Source organism: Lutjanus erythropterus, chromosome 20 (assembly GCF_056507025.1).
Source record: "Lutjanus erythropterus isolate fLutEry1 chromosome 20, fLutEry1.hap2, whole genome shotgun sequence".
NCBI lineage: Eukaryota > Metazoa > Chordata > Actinopteri > Lutjaniformes > Lutjanidae > Lutjanus > Lutjanus erythropterus.
In genome coordinates, this window is record NC_139336.1 from 31606559 (window position 1) to 31628488 (window position 21930).

The following is a 21930-nucleotide window of genomic DNA, read 5'->3' on the forward strand; positions in this document are numbered from 1 at the left end:
ATGCTGCCTCCGCTTGTGCTGCTGGCGCACCTGCCTCTTAAAGGTGATGAGAGCTGACTTTCTGATTGGTTTATTGCATGTTTAGCCTAAACTCGCCTGTGAATTAATGAGGACACTTGGGCACATCCGATAGGTGTATCCCACTTTGTGCTGGTGGCGCAAAGGGTGGGGCAGGGCAAAAATATCACTCCCGCCCCTGGCACAAGATGGCAAAGGTGGATTTGGACACACCTTGAATAAATTAAATCCATTGCCACTTGTGCTTTAGATCAGTGTAAGATAGGGCCCAAAGTGACAGTTCATCCAAAAGTGAAACATACACATTTTTCCTCTGGCCTGTAGTTTTGGTGTGAGTCACAGAGTTTTGGAGATATTGGCTGTAGAGATGTCTGTCTTCTCTCCTGACGGAACTTGATGGTGCTCAAAGAGCCAAAAAATACACCCAGAATCTAGAAATCATGACCCAGCTATTCAAGATAATTAAGAGACCTTGTTATGAGCAGCTTCATGTAGTAACTACTTTATTTTTACCAAACAGCATCTACTCACAGATGAGAGGTTACAAACCAGACGAGCAGAAAGCTATTAATGCTTAAATCCCGTTTTGTCACAAGCTTGAGTCCCTCATCCATGAGTATATGTACGCTTCCTTCTGCACAGTGATAACCTTTTGGTCCTGCAGGGGTCCAGTTTTACAAACTTGCATCCTTTAGTTTTAGGACCCCCCCAAAATCATATTTAAAAAATTAAAGTGACAGCGAATAATGGTTCAAATTTGAATGTTTTTCAGTTAAAACCATTTAGTTTTCAGGCACCGAAACAATGACCAATGAGGCCAACAGCTCACTGTGACCAAATTTTGAAATCAATCTTTGAATCTCAAAAAGAATTTAAGTTTCTCTAAAGGAAAGTAAATTATCTCAACTAAAGACTATAGGTCAGCAAAATTTTTCAAATTTCATTTCAAAGCATAAGAGCTTTAGTTGGCCTCAAAAGTCAAAAATCTATTGCAGTACGCTGCCATGAAATTTTGAGTCATCTCAAAAATTTCAACATACTGCACAATTTTAATTTCTGATTTCTCCAGAAAAAAAATTGTCCACCCACAGTTAGTTCATGCTACCTGTAACATTAATATATTTTTTACCCATGACACAACTTTTTTTTTGTACGTTACCTGACAGGTACCCAACTCAGTGCAGGCCTCAGAAAATTGTTCCTACATGAAACTGTTCACAATATGGACTGTTGATTATTTCAAGTAGCCGGGTCATGATTTCTAGAAAGAAGACATTTGAGTTGACGTTTTCCAAATATATTTTTTGTCTTAGAGCACCACAAGCCAAGCGCCATTTAGTCCCATTACAATGGAGAGAAGGCAGACATCTCTACAGCCAACATCTCCAAAACTTTCTAGATGGATAAATAGCACTTACTGCACCGGTAAGAGAAAAAATACGTATTTTCAATCTTGGGGTGAACTGTCCCTTTAATGTGTTTCCTCATCGACTGACACTGAACAGTTCTTCACTTCCTTTGCACTTTTTCTAAGCTAAGCATAAAACATTTTTGTAATATGACTTTTCCCAAATTTTCTGCATTTTCACTCGTGTTTTTTTTTAACACACAGATGGATGGAAACTCACCTACTGAGAAACTTATTTTGCAGTTGAAGCCTTACACTGACATACTGGATTTTCAAACTCTCTTTTACACTGTTTATGTACATTAAAGATAAAAACTGAGAAATTAATTTAAGCTGAAAAAATCTCTCTCTCTGTCTTTTTAAGTTATTCTGATGGAATCATTTCAGACTGTGCTGATTTTTAGGTAAAAGGGTTCGGTTTGAAAGGGGCTTAATCATTTACTGACAGACGATCTTTACCTCTCAGCTCGGTGAGAATGTCGATCTTCTGGTCCAGGATTTGTTCCAGTTGAGTTGCAAATGACTCGACGTCGTAGTCGACCTCCTCCGTCATTTCCAGAAGCACCTTCTCATCTTCCAGCCAGCGGATCGACTCCTGTAAGGACAAGCTGCACTTTAACACCTTGTGTATTGATTAGACTTAGACTTAGACAGACAAATAGGGACAACAGGAATGAAGTGCAAGCATGTAAATGCCTACAGTGATAACTAACATGTAAATTAGATATGGACTGCTTGAGAATTACTCCACTAATTACCTCTGAGAGGAGGTTATGTCTCAGCGCCGTTGGTTTATCTGTCAGCAGAATTGTGAAAAAACTACTGGCCTGATTTTCATGACACTTGGTAGAATGGTGTAGCACAGGCCAAGAAAATATCCATTAAATTTTTGAGCCAATCTGAATCACAAGGCGGATACACATTTTCATCACTTTTGTAAACAGTGTGAGATAGATCACTTGGTCTTGGCCAACACATTCTCACTCTGAACACAGGAAATATATTATTTATTTCTGCCTTCCTTGTAGTAACAATAAAAACCAAACACACCATCTGGCTGCAGATCTGTGCTGCTGTGTTTATGTTTGACAACAGTTTGACTTCCTGATGAAGTGTCTCTTAATTACTAAGCTTCCCTGTGATTGGCTCAGCTGTGAATTGCATTTATCAATGACCAGACCCTCTGATCTACATTCTTATACTTCAACCAGCCCATTTACACTTAGCGCTGAAATACAGACATGACTTTTTTTAAAGTAAAGGCTGTACTGTACCTGGAACACGGCCCTGTGGTCCTCCAGAACCTGCTCCTCCATCTCCACCAGCGCAGAGACGGCTTCATGGAAAGTGAAGAGCTGCGGGGAAACTTCTTCCTCCTGCAGAGAACAAGTCTGTTTTACATCACTGCAGTTTGGCATCCAAAAACTGTGGTTTCAGAACTTTGTGGTTATACATCCCATATGAACATCAAACCAGTTTTTCCTCCTGTTCATACTGGACTTAAAGCACTTCCAATGTAAATGACAGGGGACAAAACCCACAGTCCTTTTTCTCTGCAAATGATGTTCCAGTATTTAGTACAAGACTTCAGCAGTAAAGTTCAAAATTCTCTCTTTTAAGAAGACTGTAAATTTGGATGATACTCATTTGATTTCATTAAACTGCTCAACATACAACTGTACTGGGTTTCTGGACTGGACAGGTGGCAGTAAATGAGTGGATTTGTTAAAGGCAGCTATTAAATAAAGCTAATACAAATTAAATAAAGATTGTTGTTGTTGTTTTTTTTTTACCTGAACATGACGTGAGCCACATGATATATTGTTGTGATAGACTGTATTATAATGTATTAGAGCTGTTACAAGTGTCAATGGTCTCTTAAATGAGTTTTTTTTCTGGAACAGAATCTGGATGTTCTGGTTTCACTTTGGTTCTTTTCAACACCTAGTATGAACAGGAGGAATGATTACAGCAAGCCAACACTAAAGATATGAGATTGTGAGAACTGTTTTAAGCACAAACCCAACCCTAATGCTCTGACATGTAAAATCAAGCCTCCATACACCTGTCAGTGTTTGACTTACGTTTTGTTCACAGAGCAGCTTCAGGTCATCTCTCTGTGGAGAGCTCCCGACTCCCCACTGAGCCTCCAGCACCTCCAGCTGGTTGACGTGTCCTCCCTGACGAACGTCCATGGCTGCTGCAGGGTCCACAGTGAGCTCCTTCACCCTGAAAACACATCAGTGCTGCTGGTCAAAACACAACACGGCCACTGGAACTCCTGCAATCTGATGAGAAACAAGGGGCAGCAAAACTGGCCGGTAGTTGCATGCAATAAGGAGACATGTTGCTGGTGAAAATGCTCAGCATGCCAGAGGAACAACATATGATACAGACAGACTTCATGCAGGTTTGTGGCAAATCAAGCCTGGAAAAAATAAAGCAGGTCAACATCAAGAAATGATGGACAGCAAACAAAACAAAACAAAAAAAAAGGCAGAAGTTATCCCTTCTCACTTTGGGATTAATTGATATATTATGCTAAGATCTACTGAATATATTTTGTTGGACCCAGTTCTAAGTTTAGTGGCCTTCAGGTACAACAATGGAGCTTTATGGTACAAAGGTAGATGTATCAGATACAATACTTGGTAGCAGATTTATGCACTATTGGTTTTGGTCTTTTCATAAGATTGAATTGCAGTAAGAAAAATAAAGATCTGAAATACACTTTATGTGGCTCTAAGTAACTTGGCGTAACTTCTGAGTGAACAGGAAGCAGCAAAAAGTAGTTATTAATGGGTAAAAGGGTGCAATGTCATATGCCAGTATGATGGTAACATGCTATGAAGGACACTGTGGAGAGACGAAGCGTAAAGTGATCGTACTCATAAGTAGGGGAGAGCTCAGAGCGCCCCCCTCCACCTCCGCTCTGGGAGAAGGGAATGTCTGAGGGACTGATCCCAAACTCCTTTACTCTGGAAACATGGTGGGAGAGAGACACAACAATACAAACACATAACCACAGAAGAAGAAGAAGAAGAAGAAGAGGAGAAGAGACAGGAGAGGATCATGTTATTTTGTGGAGGAAGGAGGAAGACGAGGAGGGCCACAAAGGTTGTTCCAGAAAACTGACTGCAGTAGTGTTTTAGATCGCTGTTTTTGGTTTTACAGCCCATAACTTTAATGTTCTCCAGGCAGCTGATAAAAGCTCAGATAAAGCTCTGACAGAGACATTACCTTTTTAAAGTGATAACTGATCTGATATGAATCAGTTTAATAGGAGATTCTTAAACTGATGTGAGGTGATAAGTTGATCATTTCACTAAAGACAGTTTGGTCCCTGATGAACTACAAAAAGTCACAGTCTGCTTACTGTTGTACAGCGGTGTTAAGAGAGTGATGCATCTTTTCACATCTTTGAATACAGACACCAGCTGCAGATACATTAGTCATTAATTAACAGCTGATGTAATCTGCTACCGGCAAAGTTTATTTTAACCAGCAACAGTTTGCAAAAAATGAGAAGCTTCTAAGTACAGCAGAGCTGCATCAGTCAATTAATCAATTAGTGGTCAAGTATTAAATTAATCACAAACTATTTTGACAATCAATTAATTGTTTTGAATCTGATTTTAAGGTTTCTTTACTCCTTTCTGACAGAAAACTGAATATCTTTGGATTGTGGACAAAAGGAAAAATTTGACGGCGTCATCTTGGGCTTTTGGGAGACATGAATCAACACTTTTCACCATTTTCTGACATTTTATGGACCAATTTACAGAATTGACAATCGATAATGAAAGCAAATATTATTTGCAGCCCTGAACTTCCCTTGCTCTTTGCTAATGAAAGAGTGTGGAGACAAAAGGTTTGATGAGAGATTTGTTGTCTGATATTTTGTTCTCTGAACACATCCCTAGTGATTAATATGTCAATGTTGTATTTTAATCTTTTTCCACTGCTGCAAAGTGGTCAAAATAATCCATTAGTACTGCTAAAATAATCAATCAAACATTTTAATTAATATTGCTCTACGAATTATCAGTTCTAACAACAAATCACAGCTATTAAACTAAGTTTTTCAGGCTCATGAAACCACCATGTAAAGAAATATTTCTCTAAACTGCAGCTTTTTCATTAACCTTCTTAACCCAGTGCATCGAAATAAAGGTAAGGTGAGATTCCTCAACCTCAAAAACTGTTTTCAGAATAATTTGTTTTACCTGTTGGCATATCTCAGCGTGTTCAAGGTGTTTTCACATGACGCCATTCCAGGAGAGATGGTTGCAATCTGAGCAGGGAAACATCAGAGCATAGATCAATATTTATCAAGACTTCATACAAAATATAGTTTAAATAGGCATGTTTATGTTTATTTTATTTAAAAAGGGACAACAGGCATATTAATTAGCGTGGTCACTTAAGTCCTGTCATGTAAATGTGGCAGATTTAACCATACAATCATATATCATCTGCAGTCCCTGGCAGATTACAGACAAAAGCACATAAGCACATCAACATCTGTCCACAGGATGTGCAGTAATACACACATAGCACTGCTGTTGTCTCACCATGCATGTTCTGGAGTTTTCTCCGATGAACGAGTCCCTCAGTACTTGGGTTAACTTGCTGGCTCTAAACGGAGTGTGAGGTTTGTTTCTGCCCAGAGCTCGAATACACTCCTGCAGGAAGACAAGAACAAGTTATCGATGAACAAAACATTAATGTTGGAACAATTAGTCAACAATCAATTAGGTCATTTTTTTTTAAATATCCTGTGATTCCAGCTTTTCAAATGTGAGGATTTGTTACATCTCACACAATAGGAAAATTGGATGGGTATTTTTCACCTTTAACAGTTAATGCAAAGATACATGCTGATGGAACAGCACTGTCATAACAAGGGACTGAAGGTCCACAGTCACACAACATGTAGGTTTTAGTGACTCCCTCTGGTCCCATACAGACGAGTCCAGGTTGACAGTGGAAGTAAACAGGCTGCCATAACTGCTGTGGCATCTTACTTAAATAAAAATAATAAAGGGTTTCAATCACTTTTGCCAAGAAATATGACCAAAAGATCCTGACAAATGCTGAAAATAATGAATAATGAACACTTAACAAAATCTAGTTTGGCTAGGTGTTTTTATTCTGAGCTGTACTGCATTAAATTTAAACTATTAAATCCTCATCATGTTTGTATTCTGAGCAGCAGGCCAACAACAGACCGAAACCTGACCTCTAAAGTCCGTCTGTAGTGTGCTGCTGGTCACTGAGGTGCTCACATTTATTTTTCCTGGCTGAAATTTCATTTTTTCAAGCATTTCTGATTCAGTCTGTGGAGATTAAATAATTTTCTAAAACCTGTGTCATAACTGTTTTCTCACACTGGTGTTTTGAGACTGAATACACACAGCTCAAACATCTTTTCTGACAGTACTGTGAATGTGTGCAGTTGCTTCCAGGCTGTTTGAAAACTGGTCAACCTTTACAGTCAAGTCACTGATGCAGAGGATATGTTAAGTACTGAGGGCGAGACCTTTAGTGCCAGCAGGCTCTTGTTGATCTCAGCTCCTTCGAGACGAGTCTGACGGTCAGCGCTGGATGTGTCCGCCCCTCTCTCGTTCCCAGCAAGGTCGATGAGGGAGAACTTTCCGTGCATCTTCCCCCGCCGACGCAGAATGATCTGGAACACAGCGTGGCTCCGGGAGGAGTGAGCGTTCGCCGAGGTCTGACCAGAAGTCCTGAAGGAGACACAGGCAGTGGGGAAAAAAAAACGACTAGAACGTGTTCTTCAAGAGACATCTGAAGTTTTCTAAATTATATTTTAACATTTCTTCAGCTGCTCTCCAACTACTGCTCCTGCTGCAGATTTACCTGCAGCTGTTTCCCACTTCGATGAGTTTGAGGACGTCCTCTGTGCATTTCACCTCCCTCTCCTGCAGCCCCACCACCTGCACCTGCTGCTTCCCGTCCTCCAGGACCCGTAACTTGGCTTTGCGGTTTAGCAGATCAAACACCTTTTAATGCAAATACAAAGTGGTTCAGTGTCTCTATAGCTTTACTGTGCCTATTAGTCTAAAATACTGCAATAAATCACACAACATAAAGTGAATATATGGGGTTCTTGAGCAGAGTCAGGATGGAAAGATAAACTAATAAGGACTAAAGTTACTCCAACCTCAGAGTACAACTACAGTTATTTAGGATGTCGCTGTTTTATGACACAAAGTAGAGATTATGAACAGAGTTTGACATTAGCACCTGCCCAGTACCCAAATTCAGCAGTGGCATGTAACACAGTCACACTTTACTGGACGGCATCATTTTAGATATAGAGATAGAGATAAACAACAGCCCATCAGGGAAGGACTTAATCAGGACTTCAGGATATACTTAACAGGAGTCAACTATCCTTAAGTACAACAAAAGGGAGACACTATGATCAATTTATCAAACACCTGTTAAACAAACAGAACACTAATGCAGAAATGTCACGTCTGAAGCCGCTCTGCCAGCAGCTTCTTTCTGTCCCCTCTTAATCCACACCCAGTCTGTTTTATAGGGAGCTCATTATGCTAAAGCGCCAAAGCCCCTTCAAACTCAGTGGTGGCGATGACTGAATGAATTTGCGCAGTAGGAGTGATAAAAGATTCTTATTTTACAGCTGAAACATTTGTTTGAGATGCCCAAATCATCGTTGTTGCAAAGCTGGATGTTTTGCCAAAAAACGCAAAGGCTGCAAGAACCTTGACAGCGTGTGGCTAATTTGCATCCCCCACAAGGTCAGTCAAAAAATGTATTCAGTATTTGTCAAAACAATCTTTTAATAGCTCAATCTCTCCTCCCGCAGACTGTCTCTGTCTGCGCACCATCTGTTTAGGACATGACTAGACCTTTCCTAAATATCAGCAGAGATGGGAGCAACTTACGAAGTTAGGAAAGTTCATAAAATGTTTTTACTCCTGAGCCTAAAAGTCAGAACAAACATGTCATTCTCAGCATTTCTGGGCAGTTTAGACTGATTTCCTACCCTGAGACCATTAATACAGTAATTTATACAGGCAACACAAACTCATTTTCTTGAATAAATTCTTAACTACTCATGTTAAAACACACTTGCCTTCCCGCTGTAAATCTCAAAAAATGTGGCAAAGATTTGGAGATCCAACTTCTTGTAATTTGGCTTCTTTATCATGAGAAAGACATCTCTGGCTGCACAAGAAAAAGAGAGACTGAATTCAGTCAAACACAGTAAACCAGCAGTGAAAACAGAGAGGAATGGGAGGAACTAACCAGACAGTGCATAGATCCCTTTAGAGCAGTCCTGGTTCTTTCCTGAAAAGTCTCCTCCCATTGTCTGGAAAAAGAAATATGAATTAGAAGAGGAAGAGCAACATGAAAACATGAACTCATTTTGAATTTAAAAGCTCTCACATGTGTTTTTCCACTTCCAGTTTGTCCGTATGCAAAGCAGGTCGCCATCCCCCTCTCAAAAATGGTCTCAACCAGCGGCTGAGCAGTGAACCTACAAGCAGAAGAGCTTCTGTTAGCAAGCTGAAAATCCTATTTTCATAATAACAGTTCGACAGAAATTAATTTTGATTTCAAAACACAATCTTTCAAATGTCTGTATTTATTTGATGTCACTTTTCATTTCATTGTCAGTGCTCTCTCACTTTTCAGCCTCCTGCCTCTCCTTGTCCTTAGATAGAGAGCTGCTACCAGATTTAGCTCGTTAGCACAACTTGATCAACAACTATCTATGTGAATGTACTTTTTAACCAACCATCAAACGGCTGCTGTCAATAAACACATACGAACTAAACAGACACAAGCATCTTTACTTAGCTTAACAAGGCTAAACATGTTACTCAGCTAACAGGCTAAATTTTGTAGCAATTATTGAGCATGCTATCATAAGAGAGGCAGAGGACGTGATTGGCTGAAAAGTCTGACTGGTGACAACACTGAATGAAAAGAGACAATGTGGAATAAAAACTGAAATAAATGTGGAATAAAATGTCTATGAAATAAATAATAAGAAATAAAAATGACATCCAATAAAATTTAGTTATCATGAAAATGAAATAACACAGAATTTCTTTAGTTGTTGCACAAATTGTTGCTTCATTTATGGATTTTAAAAAAGTTTATTCATATGATTATTTCCTTGTGTTTTTATTTATCTAATATTGAACATGCTGGGTTTCCACAGACAGACACTTCACCTGTAAACCATCTCATTGGTGGAGTTCTCATCGAAGGCGTAGTCAAATCGGAAAGTCTGGTTCTCCAGGTAGCGGGTCAGGTCGACTTTCTGCTTGGGCTCATGGACCATTACCACGTCCTTACTGGGAATGGTGATCACATCCAAATCCTTCGCTGTCAACTCTGAAGAAACACAGACAAGGAATTTATTTCCATGTTCTGTTCACACGTAAACAGGTGTTCAAGAAAATGACAGTTACTGATACTGAGTGTTCAGACAGAAAGCAAAGCGAATTTTAACTGAATGTAACTGGTGTAAAGAATAAATCTCAATTATTGTGGAACTGGGTATATGGGCTTCATTTCACCTCCCACTATTTACCTCAAACAGATATATTAATACCACTAAACACCTGTTTGCAACCAGAACCGTGTGCCCACTCTGCCACTCTTTAGACTTGAGAAGAACAGCAAAGAAAAAGACAGCAGAACAGCTCATTGTGCACATCTCTGGGTGCCAGTTTCACCTCCTGAGCACTGTCAAGGTGCCCTTGAGCAAGGCACCAATCCCCCAACTGCTCAGGGCGCCTCTTTCTGTGCAGCAGCATGCAGCACTCTACCATCTCTAAACAGTGTCATTTGTAGTAGTCTTTGTTTTTTAATCTCTTTGTTTCATTTTGGTACAAAATTTGAATTCACATGGACACACTGATTTTGTCACTTAAGCAAACTGTGTACAATTCACAATGCAAGATCAAATTAAAAGATCATTAACAGGGAAATAATATTTTGACTGTAAATAAAAAGAAAGATAACATTCAGTACTTATAAATAAGGTGAATGGGGGTGAATAAACACAGACTGCAGAACAGGTTCAGCTTTCAAATATGTCTGAATGAGTCAAAGTGAAAATTTGCTTCGCTGTGTCTGAACACACCTACAGAATAAAGCCACTCTTACCTTTTTTATTGAGGGGACGTGCACGTACACATACACATATCCTGTGCTCCTCGATCTGGAACATCGACAGATTAATTGTACCACCAAAATCACAACTTTTCTCCTTTTATTTCCGCTTAAAGTAGCTTTAATATTAACTTATTTCACACTGACAGTTTCACTTATATTGTTTCAGCTCTCCATTTAAGTTCTGTTTCTTACCGCTGCTCCGTTTCATTAAACCGAAATATTTGTAGAAGTCTTGTGCATTAATTCACACACATTTCCCAGAAAATCAACCTGACATAAGTGGAATATCTGACCTTTACTAAAATTTTAGATCAAATTTTGTGAGTTTTAATATGGTTTGGCTGCACAGAGTGAGATTATGACGACTGGTGGGATTTAAGGGGTTTAATCTAAACAGTGAGCTTTTTATAGATGATGATAACAGGAACAATAAAGCTTTGTTCTTTTGGCTAAAACCCCAAGAGTATTTTTTTAATTAAATCTCATGCATGTATCTACATTATGTCTAAGATATAAATATGTGCTGTGAAGTAAATAACTCACATCTCTGCTATCTTAAAACCTTAATTAGTTGAGAAACTTGCTTCTATAAACTGTGTCACCCAACCTTTTCTTGAAGATTTAAGTGCTTTACAGAGACTTACCAGGTCATTACTGGTTAAAGGCCTGTAGTCCAGACTGGCTCTGAAGTCTCTGATCATACACATGATTTCATAATTCGGTAAATTCACATCCACCTCCTGAAATGAAAAAAACAAACAAACAAAAAAACAAAAAACAAGAGCGTCAGATGAAACGTACTCCAAAAAAGCCAAGAAAAGTTGCGCATTTTGTAAATGTTACATATCCATACAGTCGGTATGGATCAATGGTCCTATTCGAGTTCTGCAAGAGATCTGAACCTGGCAGAGAAGCTGAAGCTATATTTTTGCTCAGTTCAATCCATTATTGACCATCAGTGCACCAGGTTAAATTAGTAAAAACAAAACCTTTCTAGCTACCTGGAAAAAAGAACAAAACATATCTAGTCAAAAATATATTTCTCCTCTTGTTCCTTGACTTGGTTGCTGGACCTTTACTGTTAAGTGCGCTTCCCTCAAGTCTCAGTATGAGACGTGTACTTATGAGCATGATTTTGTTGTTACAAATAATTTGGAAGCCATTTGTGGTTCAATATGCAACTCACACAGGAGTGGTGTGGAAACTTGAAGCCTCCAGTGGTGCACAAACTTTGAGGATGAACTTTTCAGTGAAGTATGTCGAGTAGCTATCCTTTACACACCTCAGACACTGTCTGTATGTGTGTGTAAAGTGTATGTGTGTGTTTGCTCCTCACTTGCGCCCTCTTCTCTCTGAGCTCTTGTTGCTGAAGTCGCCTCTTCTCTCGTTTCTCCTGCAGCTTCTCCACTTCCTTCACACAGTTGGATTTCCTCCGTGCTGGAAAGTAAAAATGATCAAAATAAGCACAATTAACAACCAGAATTATTTAAGGATAAGTCTGGTGTCATATTTGACTTCCCATCCCTGTTTTTTGCACAAGACTTAAAAATGAACAACTCACAAATACATAATTTTGTTTTACAAAAAAGCTAAATAAGATCAATGTACTTTTTATCAAACTGTACTAAAATGGGAGGAAATAGTTTTGCTGGGGAGTATTTTCAGCAGATTAATCCACATTTAGTGCTCTGGTGGTGCTGTGTTTGTTTCATTGTTGGGTTTGGTCTTTTTAAAGCTGTGGTTCTCAAACTGTGGGACGCAGAGCCACTGCAGGTGGGGTGAGGTTGACCAACACAAAAATATGGAGGGAAACTAAGCTGAATGAATATGATGTATGTTGGGAAAATAAGAGTTTGCTGATGCTATTTTGCTGACCCTTATGTCACTAAAATTGCTATTTCTGTTAAAGATTCATGAAAAAAATGTGTGGTATTAACTTTAATTTGCTTTCTGAAGTGGAACAGGGCAGAGAAAGTATTTTAATGTGATAATATGTGATATGTTGACATTAAAAATGTAAAACCTTATCATTTGAATTGATCCAGCAGCTTTCCACATGTCATGCTCTGAGAGTTAAATCCAAAGACCTGATTTTATTTCCACATGAGCGTACATTTATGCTAATTCCAACAGCCACAGCTGAAAACTAAAACAAATGCTGTAGTATGAGTCCAAGTCCAGAAGCCAAGCCAGCGAGCGCCTGTGAAAGAGCCTTTGACGCCCTCACACTCACAGCTGTGTGGGAGCATGACATCACCGATTGTGGCCTCAGCAACATGCTCTCCACCAGATAAAATAACACAACACACACATACACAAAATTGGAAACTACCTCGAAGTACACCGGAGATGACAAAAACTAAAAGCACGTGGACTTGGAAAAGCTCTGACATGTGTGATCCAGATGGACAGAGTGTGTGTGTGTGTGTGTGTGTTTTACCATTCTGCTGCTGTAACAGGGACTGGTTGATGGCTGCAGGCTGGGGAGCGATGGCTGGTGGAGCTGGCTCTGCAGGCTGGCTGTGCTGACTGGGACGGGCCCGGGTGGTTCCCACTGCTGCAGCTGAGGAGAACACAGGCCAACATAATCATCAGATTGTGCAAATTAGAACAAACAAAGAGACTTTTTTTTTTTGTTTACATCTACTGATATCTATTCCATGCAGATAGTTTTGGTTTTATGTAGAGATGAAATGATTTGTCAGTTATTAAATGTGCTGGTTCCAGCTTCTAACATGAGAATATTTGATGGTTTGGTTTGTCCTCAATGACAATAAACTTAATATCTTTGGTTTGTGAATAAAACCAAATGTCCCCTTTGGCTATTTGCTAACACTCTCCAAACCAAATGATCCATCCATCCATTATCTACACTAGGACTAGGAGTAATTATTCTAAATTTTGTTGAAATTGCAATCTGGACTACTGCAATTTTCAAACACTATTTGTTAACTGCAAAATGTGTGTCAAAATACCATTTTAAATCAAATACTGTGGTGCTTTAGCAAGAATCTGTGGAATAAGGGTGTTTATTTTCTATGTATTCATTAATCTGTTAATCCATAAGCATTTAAACCCAGCAAGACTTGTCTTAGAAGGCTAATTACAATTATTTTGATTGATATTGCGATTGCGATATGATTTATGATATTAGAGGAAAGGATCATTTTTACATGGTTCTTATTTTCATTGAAAAACATTAAAATGATTATGGTGTTTGTTAGTTTTTTTTTTCAGGGATCTGAACTAAACAAAGATTTTTTCTGAAGTCTAGAGAATGATGTGGTGGCCAGGACACCTTTGCAGCCATATTGTGATATCAATAAACTTTTATTTAATTTAATTGTTCAGCCCTAATAGATACCACACAGGCGTAATAGACATCTTAAATAATGGGACACACTAGCTCCTGTACTGGCCTCATTTATCAAACTGGGTAACAGCCAATAATGCACTTTAATGTGAAGGCAGTCTTGGACCTTTATTATGAATTTCCAATGTGTTGACTATGACATTCACAGTTTTTCCCAAAGTAGATTTTATGCACTTCTTGCCAGGATGTTGTTTTGAAACCGTGCATGGATGAAGTTAACATTGATAAAGGAGTTAATTCAAATCTAATTTTAAAACTTTTAGCAGCTGGAGTGAAAATAACTTTAGCAGGTTGGTTTTTGTTTTTCTTTCCCTCCAGGAAGTTGCGATGTTGTGGTGACAAGACACGAAAACTCATCATACATGTACGTCTCAGTGAACCCAGTCAATGTTTGTTTTATTATTCATTGTTTTTCTTTTTTGCATTTATATTATTTATTTTGTCACAGGTACTGAAAACAACAGAAGGTTTGTCATTGTTATTGACAGTTATCAACGCTATGTGCACTTTTTCATCTTCAAATAAAGCATATTTCGTTGGAGTTTTTGTACCTGTGAGCCTTTTTGCTGAGGTTACTTGTAACACTTAGAATACAGTGCAGTTTTGTTCTTCCAGCAACTAGTTGCCTTTGATTGTAATGGGGAAAAAAAAGCTTAAATACACTTCAACATGCATAACAATTTTTTTTTAAAAAGCTGCTGTGTAATCAGGCATTTTAGACCACAACAATTCCAAAAACAGCCCACAAAATCCTGGAGGGACTGTTTTATGGGGAAAAAGAAGCAAAAAGACTGAGTCACGCCAGGTGAAGCCACTATATAAAAAGCTGCAGAAGCATATAATTAAGCTGAATGATGCTTTTTTTTTGCCTGTGCTGTCCTGTGGACACACGCCGCAGCATCGGCTCAACTTCGCCCGCAGCAACTTATTCAGTTTTTAGAGTCTAAATTTGTGAATAACACCAGCAATCCTACAGCAGAAAATGGAGGAACTGTCTGTGTTATGCATATTAGACAAGAACCTGGTGACGTGTCTGCCCTCAGGTCAAGATATAATAAAAACTCTTCCACATCTCCCCGCGGAGGTGAGCCTTAGTTTGAACACCTCTGATTTAAATCAAACATACCTCTATTCTCTCGTGGAGCGTTCTCGGACTTGGTTGCTGCTGTAATTCGTCTGGTCTGAAAATAAAAACACAAAACGATCATAAACTATTACAGAGCTGAAAGTAGACCAATTTCACAGGAGTTGTTGTCAAGTGGTGTTCACCTACAGGAGTATCTGCCACACTCAAGCAGAGTTACATGCTGAAATTAAAGTGGTTCTCATAATACTTTAAACTTAAAAAACACTGCACAATTAAACACTTTTTCCCCTTTTTTACTTTGCAGGATATAACTAATATTAATCAACTGATATTACATTTAAATTTTAGGTGTAATGTGTTGAATACCTTTATTACTGTGGACATAAATGCCAATTGAGGTACTTTAATCAATTCAAACATTCATCTTTTATATTAGTTACATGTAGAATCAATACTGATTAACCCCTCCCTTTTTCATGAGTGAATTCTTTCTATTTTTATGGGTCATTATACAATGGATATTATATAACTGGTAAATTAACCACAGCTTGTCCTCATTGTACTCATTACTTTGTCAGTAAATGTCAGGCATAAATTTATTAGTATAATCCTGTTAGCATTCACTTAACCAGTACAGAGACACACAGGCAGGTGAACTGTCTCTTTCTAAGTTTTTGAGCTGATTAAAAAATAAATAAAAAGGTGAAGATTTTGACATGATTTATTATTTAATGTTATACTATTAGTGTTTGAGCGTTGCTGTGGGCCATCACCTTAGAGGGGACAGAGTTACAGATTCCCAGGTAAAGTTTAAAAATGTTTAACAGCAAGTATTTCATACGGAGTACCACACTACCTGCAAGTTATAATCCATGCATTTTCTCTGACAATTTAGTTAGAAAATCTGTCACATCAAAAATTTTGAACAATTCATTAAAGTCTTAGATTTAAATTACTAAAATAAAATGTAAAATCCCCAATATTAGGTGCCTGGTAGCATAAAACTACTTAGGCTAAGGTTTCCCTTAAATTTTCATTTAAGAATGCCTCAGGAAAAAATTGTTGCATAAAATCACCCTAAGGAAGGTAAGGAAGGTCCTTAGTGACAATTCCTCAGTAAAGTTTAAGGGTTTATGCAACTGGACAAAGGTACTTTACAATCATAGTAAATTCACATGATACAAGTGCTAATGCACACTGAAAGAATAGAGGGTGTAGTTAGAGGGTCAAGCTATTTGTGTTTGTACTCTGTATGCACACATATAAAAAACACTGACTCAGAAATAATGCCCTAAAGTGGAACAAAAATACCACGTTCTTTTCAAATCAGGAATAATAATCTAGAGTAAAATAATCTAATATGACCATGTCATGCGTGAGAAAAGGGGATTGATAATTCAAAATCGATAAAAACTGGTGAGGAGCAGACCTTGGGGAGTTTGCTGGTTTTGGCAACACTGGTGGGAGGAAGAGGAGCCTCAGGACTCTGTGGTATCTCCTCGTCAGGAGCAACATCTGGATTCAGAGCAAAGACACTCTCCAGATCGATCTGAGACACAAACAAGACACAGGTTATTATTTTATCATCATTATTATAGCCTTTACTTAATCAGGTAATCTTATTAAGACCAAAATCTTTTTACTTGAGAAAGCATAAGAGTACAGTAAACCTCACTGAAAATCTGACTGACATTTGTATCCACAAAAAAACAAAAAAAAAACAAAAAAAAAAACCAGAATGTGTAAACCTCAGGAACACACTTTTTTTCAGAAAAGCTGATAAAATAAATGCTTGACTGAGAGATTGCATTGGGTTACAGAAGTTTGTGGAACAGACCAGAAGTGGTGCCATGACTTCAACTCTCTGTTAGAACAACACACAGAACAGTCGCACACAAACTAGTCAACTATATGATTAATGATATGATTTGGCGATTGCACACTGTGATTAAAGGCTTCAAATAGCTCTTAATACACACAGCATTTTGTCAGTGTGCTAGTTTAGACAGTGAGAGTAACATCATTAATTGATAAACTGCACTCAATTTTAACTGCTTTCTGAGTGTTTTCTTACTGTTAGACTAGTTGACTAGTCGGTGTTAGACAGTGCTGATACAGAAAAAGTCACTGAACATTGTCTGGTTTTGCACAATGAGCACTTTGATATTTTCTTTGAAATATCTTCAGCACTTGCAATAGCTGACTGTGAGTATTTTATAGTTTTTAATTTGGTTGTAATGAAAACGTATTGATACTTTTGACAACTCTGTGGCCACCAAATATTCCACGTAGGTGGCCCCCTGTGGTCACCAAGTTTTATCTCCATACCGTGAGCCTTCGCCAACATGTCACAGTTCTGCAAACATCCTGATTCCTTTGCATGTTTTAGTTCACGTTCTATGAAAACAGTGAACAGTACTCATTACTGGCTAGCTATTGACATGTTGGGGCAACTGATGTCTGGGTTTATTAAGCCTACTCAAAATGCTAACATGATCATCACAGAACACAAAAAGGTGGACTATGAAAAAACAAAATGGCAATGAGAATTTAGGAGTGGGTGAAAACAGAAGATTAAATGGCTAGAATCTGACACATTTAAGAGCTTAGTTTTCCGCAGTGTGTGCCACCACTTTCCTCAACAAGCCAAAAAGTCTAGGCAGTTTTTTAATCGGAAATAATGCCTTCAGGAAACACTGCATCACAATTCAGCACAAGCGTCATAGTTAAGGAGAGCTGTGTTAAATAGCACTTCTTGTATTGTTTTCACACAAGTTTACATTTGGTCCACCAAAATTATACTTGGGCTACTAAATTTATAGTTGGGCCACCAGATTTATGGTCTTGGAGGCCCATGGGGCAAGTGTTTGAAAAAACATAAAGTTTGAGATCTGATACATCGTAGCAGCTTTAGTAGGAAACATTTATAGACTACTTTTAGCACAAAGTATTTCTTTCAAAGGGAGGCTGTGGAGGGATTAACCTCTGCAAGATGAGCGCAATAAATTACATTTATGCTTTTTGAATGTAAGGCAATATAACTGTATTGTAGTAGGACACAAACAATTTTCCAAACACACTGAACAGACAGGAAGAAAAAAGGATTTGTTAATCATGAATGATGAGAGCAGAGTACCCTGCACGATTTGGTAACAAGTCATAAAAAGTCATACTGTGATTATTGTGACTGAAATTGTGATTACAGTTAGCAATACAATTAGAGATGATGATCAATTCTGCATTACAGTTTTCATGATGTGATATTTATCATATATATACACATATATATATATATATGTAGAGAGAGAGAGAGAGAGAGAGAGAGAGAGAGAGAGAGAGAGAGAAGAGAGAAGAAGAAGAACAAGCATGTTGTCTTTCATCTGGACAAAAAGAGTTTTCGGCCACGACATCTATGCAGCACTACAGTACCTCATTATGATGCAATTTGGCTAAATTGTGATTTTATTGTGATTGTGACTCACTCTGCAGCCCTAGAGCAGAGCAATGAGTGCATTCAGGTACAGTATACAGAAAGTTTGATGGCACAAAGTGGCAACTGTACCTCTTTCCCTTTGGTGTCTCCGTTCTCGATCCACTCCACTGTCACACTCTCATTGTCCTCATGCAGGGATGTGACCATCGCCTGGTGTATCCGTCCTGCAGAGGAAGAGGAGATGTAAAGACATGCCAGGCCTGCAGAGTCAACGCCTATAGGGTATACTGTATATATGCTGCTTTAAAATCACAGAGGCAGACATTAACACATCCAATGAGCCATGAGCCACACATATATCTAACTCAGACAATTACTTTCAGATCATTTCAAGCAGGAAGAGACATTAAGTCAATAACTAGCATTTTAGATTCCTGCAGAGACAGTTTAACCCTAAAATAAAGATACTGATGCTAATGGGTGTGGCTCATGATGGATGATAAGACTAATTCCCCTGTCATTCACTGTGTCAAACACACAAGTTAAAAGAGCTGCATTCACTGCCTGTTAATTTGATTCAATTTGACTTTGAATATGCACAGATTTATGCGGGATGAAGCAGGGTATTTTGTGCCAGAGAGATGAAATGCAGTGAGAGGGGAGAGGCCCCCATGCAATGCAGCCATCATCCTCCTCCTCCTCCTCCTCCTTCTCCAGCCTCAGCCCAGGATTCACAGGCCACTGCTGCTGGATGATGCAGTGCAGCTTTTAGCAGCAGTGGAGGGTTTCGGCCATGATGCGGAGGAGCAGGAAGGAGGGCAGGTGTCATTTTTAGCCGCACAGCCGCACAGGTGGATGGAACCGCCCGCCCCCCCCCCCCCTCACTCCCTCCCTGAGCTGATTGACCAGCCGGTGTGTCTCTACATGACTGACAGTCGACAGCAACATGACAGAAAACACCCGTAGTGTGTGTTTAACGGCTGTTACGCCGCTTTTTGACGGTTAAGACGGTGATGTAGCAGCCTGCTAGCTAGCGGTGAGCGGTAACGTTAGCTGCTCTCATCCGGACCCGCCGGAGGAGAGCGGTGTGTGTGTGTGTGTGTGTGTGTGTGTGTCTGTCTCTATCTGTGTGTGTGTGCGAGGAGCTAGCTACGTACCGTCGCTCCGTTTTATCTCCACGTAAATACCGACGAAGATTTTCCCGAAGATACCGGCCATCTCTCCTCCTCGTGCGGCGTTTTCTGAGTGCGTGCGCGCGTGAGTGTGTGCGCGTGTGCCGGGCCTGTCCAAGTTCCTGCAGCAGAAACTGAAGCTGAGGAGGTCACTGTCGGTCAGTCATAGGAGAGGCTGGAGGAGAGGAGAGGAGCCGCTGCGCATGCGCGGGTGGTGTCACTCAGCAGATTGAAGACGCATCTTTACTTAAATTAAAAAACTCTTAAATTATTCTCTTTATTTTATACATTTAGGTTAATATTTTTCACTTTTTTTATTCAACTGTTTTTTTATTTAAAACAGCATTTATTAAAAATATTTTCTTTTTATTCTTTGTTATTTTCTGCATTTGGACAACCAAAGAATATTGTCATTATTGTGATGGTGGATGGAAAGTGCTTTTTAGTTTGCTGGGAATGTGTCATTCTAATGGTAAATGTTTTTAATTGAAGCAATGAATTCCTTAGCTGCTATACTGACAGACAAAGCTGTACCTGCATGTACCATGATGCATTGCGCCTAAGCTTCTGATGCCCATGTTGTCATATACTGTATAGCGCTGGGTGACAAAAATATTCATACAGCACGTCCCCTGGCTATTCAGAGGATGAGACTGTCCAAGCTGATGTGGTCTTAACTCCAATGATATCACTGTGACATCACTGCGACATCACTGGATGCAGGAAAAAAATGATTTTGTGCAGACACTGTGGACTCATTTAAAAGTTCAGATGGGTGTTTGGCTGACCTGTAGCCAATGCAGGTCTTCATTTTATGCACTTAGTGAGCATTTGCATTGTATATTATGTCTTCTTCATTATGTTTACATTTTTAATCTCAACATTTTGTAGATTTCTCCTTTGTTTTTAATGTTGTGTAAAGCTCTTTGACTAATGTCTGTGAAAAGCGCTATACAAATACATTTTCTTCTGCTTCTTCATCTTCTACTTGATTAAAATCAGCTCTCCCAATCAACACTAAAGAATTCATTGTTCCAATTGATTACATTTACCATCAACACTGACTGGACATCCACATAGAAAAGTGGTGAAACTGGAGCCCCCTGAGGAAACCCATGCAAGCACAGGGAACACGCAAACTCCACTAAGAAAGGTCCTGCCCCAGCTGAGATTCAAACCCACGACCTCTCGCAATAAACTGTGATAAAATTCCTGATGATAGTATTATTGTTTAAAATTTGAATTTTCATTAAAACCTGGTTTGATTAATTGAGTATTAAAGTATTATGGTGGTTACACTGGTCTTTGTGGAAACGCTGTCCAGTGGAGAGATACCACATCACATGAGTTTGTTGACAGAACATCCACAGACTCTCTTTTCTTTTAGATGTGTCGTCCTTTTCTGATTTAAACGTCGTTAACTGCAACATTAAGGATGCATCTTACTAGCAATCATGTTCACTTAAATGTTTAACATGAGTATTTATTCAGTGGTGAAGGAAATCTTTTGATTCTTTACTGAAGTAAAAGTACTAATACCACACTGTAGAAATACAATTTTACTCTAAATTTTACATTTTTCCTTCACTTTTTACTTTACTGATGTGTCTACCTTTCATATTCTGCTTCAAATATAGTCTTTTCCTTAAACCTTTACATTTTTTAAGTGTGTCAAAGTACACTAAAAAAAAATAACTCCAGTCTAGAGAGAAATTAATACAACATCATGTTTTGAGATTTACATTTTTGTTATCTCGCTACATACAGAGTCCACAAAACACTGCTGTAGTTTCACGGGAAAACAGTGTTGCAGAATCAGCCAAACAATGGAAGTAATTGGTGAACAGTTTTCAAATGTTAAAAAAACAACCAAATAAAAACATAAAATGCCTCTATACTGCTCGTCTGGTGTAATCAAAGTCTCCTAAAGCCCCAACATGCCAAGTTGACTATAGAAAATGTTATTTACACCATGTTTTTAGCCTGAATCTTCACTGTAGATCCTTAGCTTGGAGCCAAATAGACGAGGAGAAAATGGGAAGTTTGTATCTCTGAATGCATTTAATCTGGGCGCTAATTCCCATCCAGAATTCATATATGTTATAGAGAAGTCCCACAGCATGATCATAGTGTCCTCTGTTTCCAGCATGAAGGGCAAACGCAGCAATACTTGTCAGATGAGAAGTCAACAGCTGGCCAATTAAAGCTGCTGTTACTACATTTAAGTTTATTTTTAAATTATACATACATTGTGAG

The 21930-nt window shown here is 38.8% G+C and overlaps 1 protein-coding gene across 3 annotated transcripts in view; it reads right to left on the bottom strand.

Moving 5' to 3' along the window:
• Positions 1-21930, bottom strand: part of LOC146308728 (kinesin-like protein KIF2A) — a 44196-nt gene that overhangs the window by 1823 nt on the left and 20443 nt on the right. The window contains exons 1-20 of one of the 3 annotated variants that reach the window (XM_084745806.1): positions 19660-19876; positions 18632-18726; positions 16499-16618; positions 15109-15163; positions 13050-13172; positions 11946-12046; positions 11254-11349; positions 10601-10655; positions 9661-9823; positions 8867-8957; positions 8726-8789; positions 8553-8644; positions 7307-7449; positions 6969-7173; positions 6001-6111; positions 5653-5720; positions 4315-4404; positions 3511-3655; positions 2701-2802; positions 1886-2021 (exon numbers count right to left, since the gene is read on the bottom strand). In XM_084745806.1, coding sequence (XP_084601932.1) covers positions 1886-2021; positions 2701-2802; positions 3511-3655; positions 4315-4404; positions 5653-5720; positions 6001-6111; positions 6969-7173; positions 7307-7449; positions 8553-8644; positions 8726-8789; positions 8867-8957; positions 9661-9823; positions 10601-10655; positions 11254-11349; positions 11946-12046; positions 13050-13172; positions 15109-15163; positions 16499-16618; positions 18632-18726; positions 19660-19720 — 2116 coding nt within the window. In that variant the 5' untranslated portion in view covers positions 19721-19876. Of the gene's footprint in view, positions 1-1885; positions 2022-2700; positions 2803-3510; positions 3656-4314; positions 4405-5652; positions 5721-6000; positions 6112-6968; positions 7174-7306; positions 7450-8552; positions 8645-8725; positions 8790-8866; positions 8958-9660; positions 9824-10600; positions 10656-11253; positions 11350-11945; positions 12047-13049; positions 13173-15108; positions 15164-16498; positions 16619-18631; positions 18727-19659; positions 19877-21930 lie in introns of those variants that run through there. The other 2 variants (XM_084745807.1, XM_084745808.1) reach the window with 2 other exon arrangements.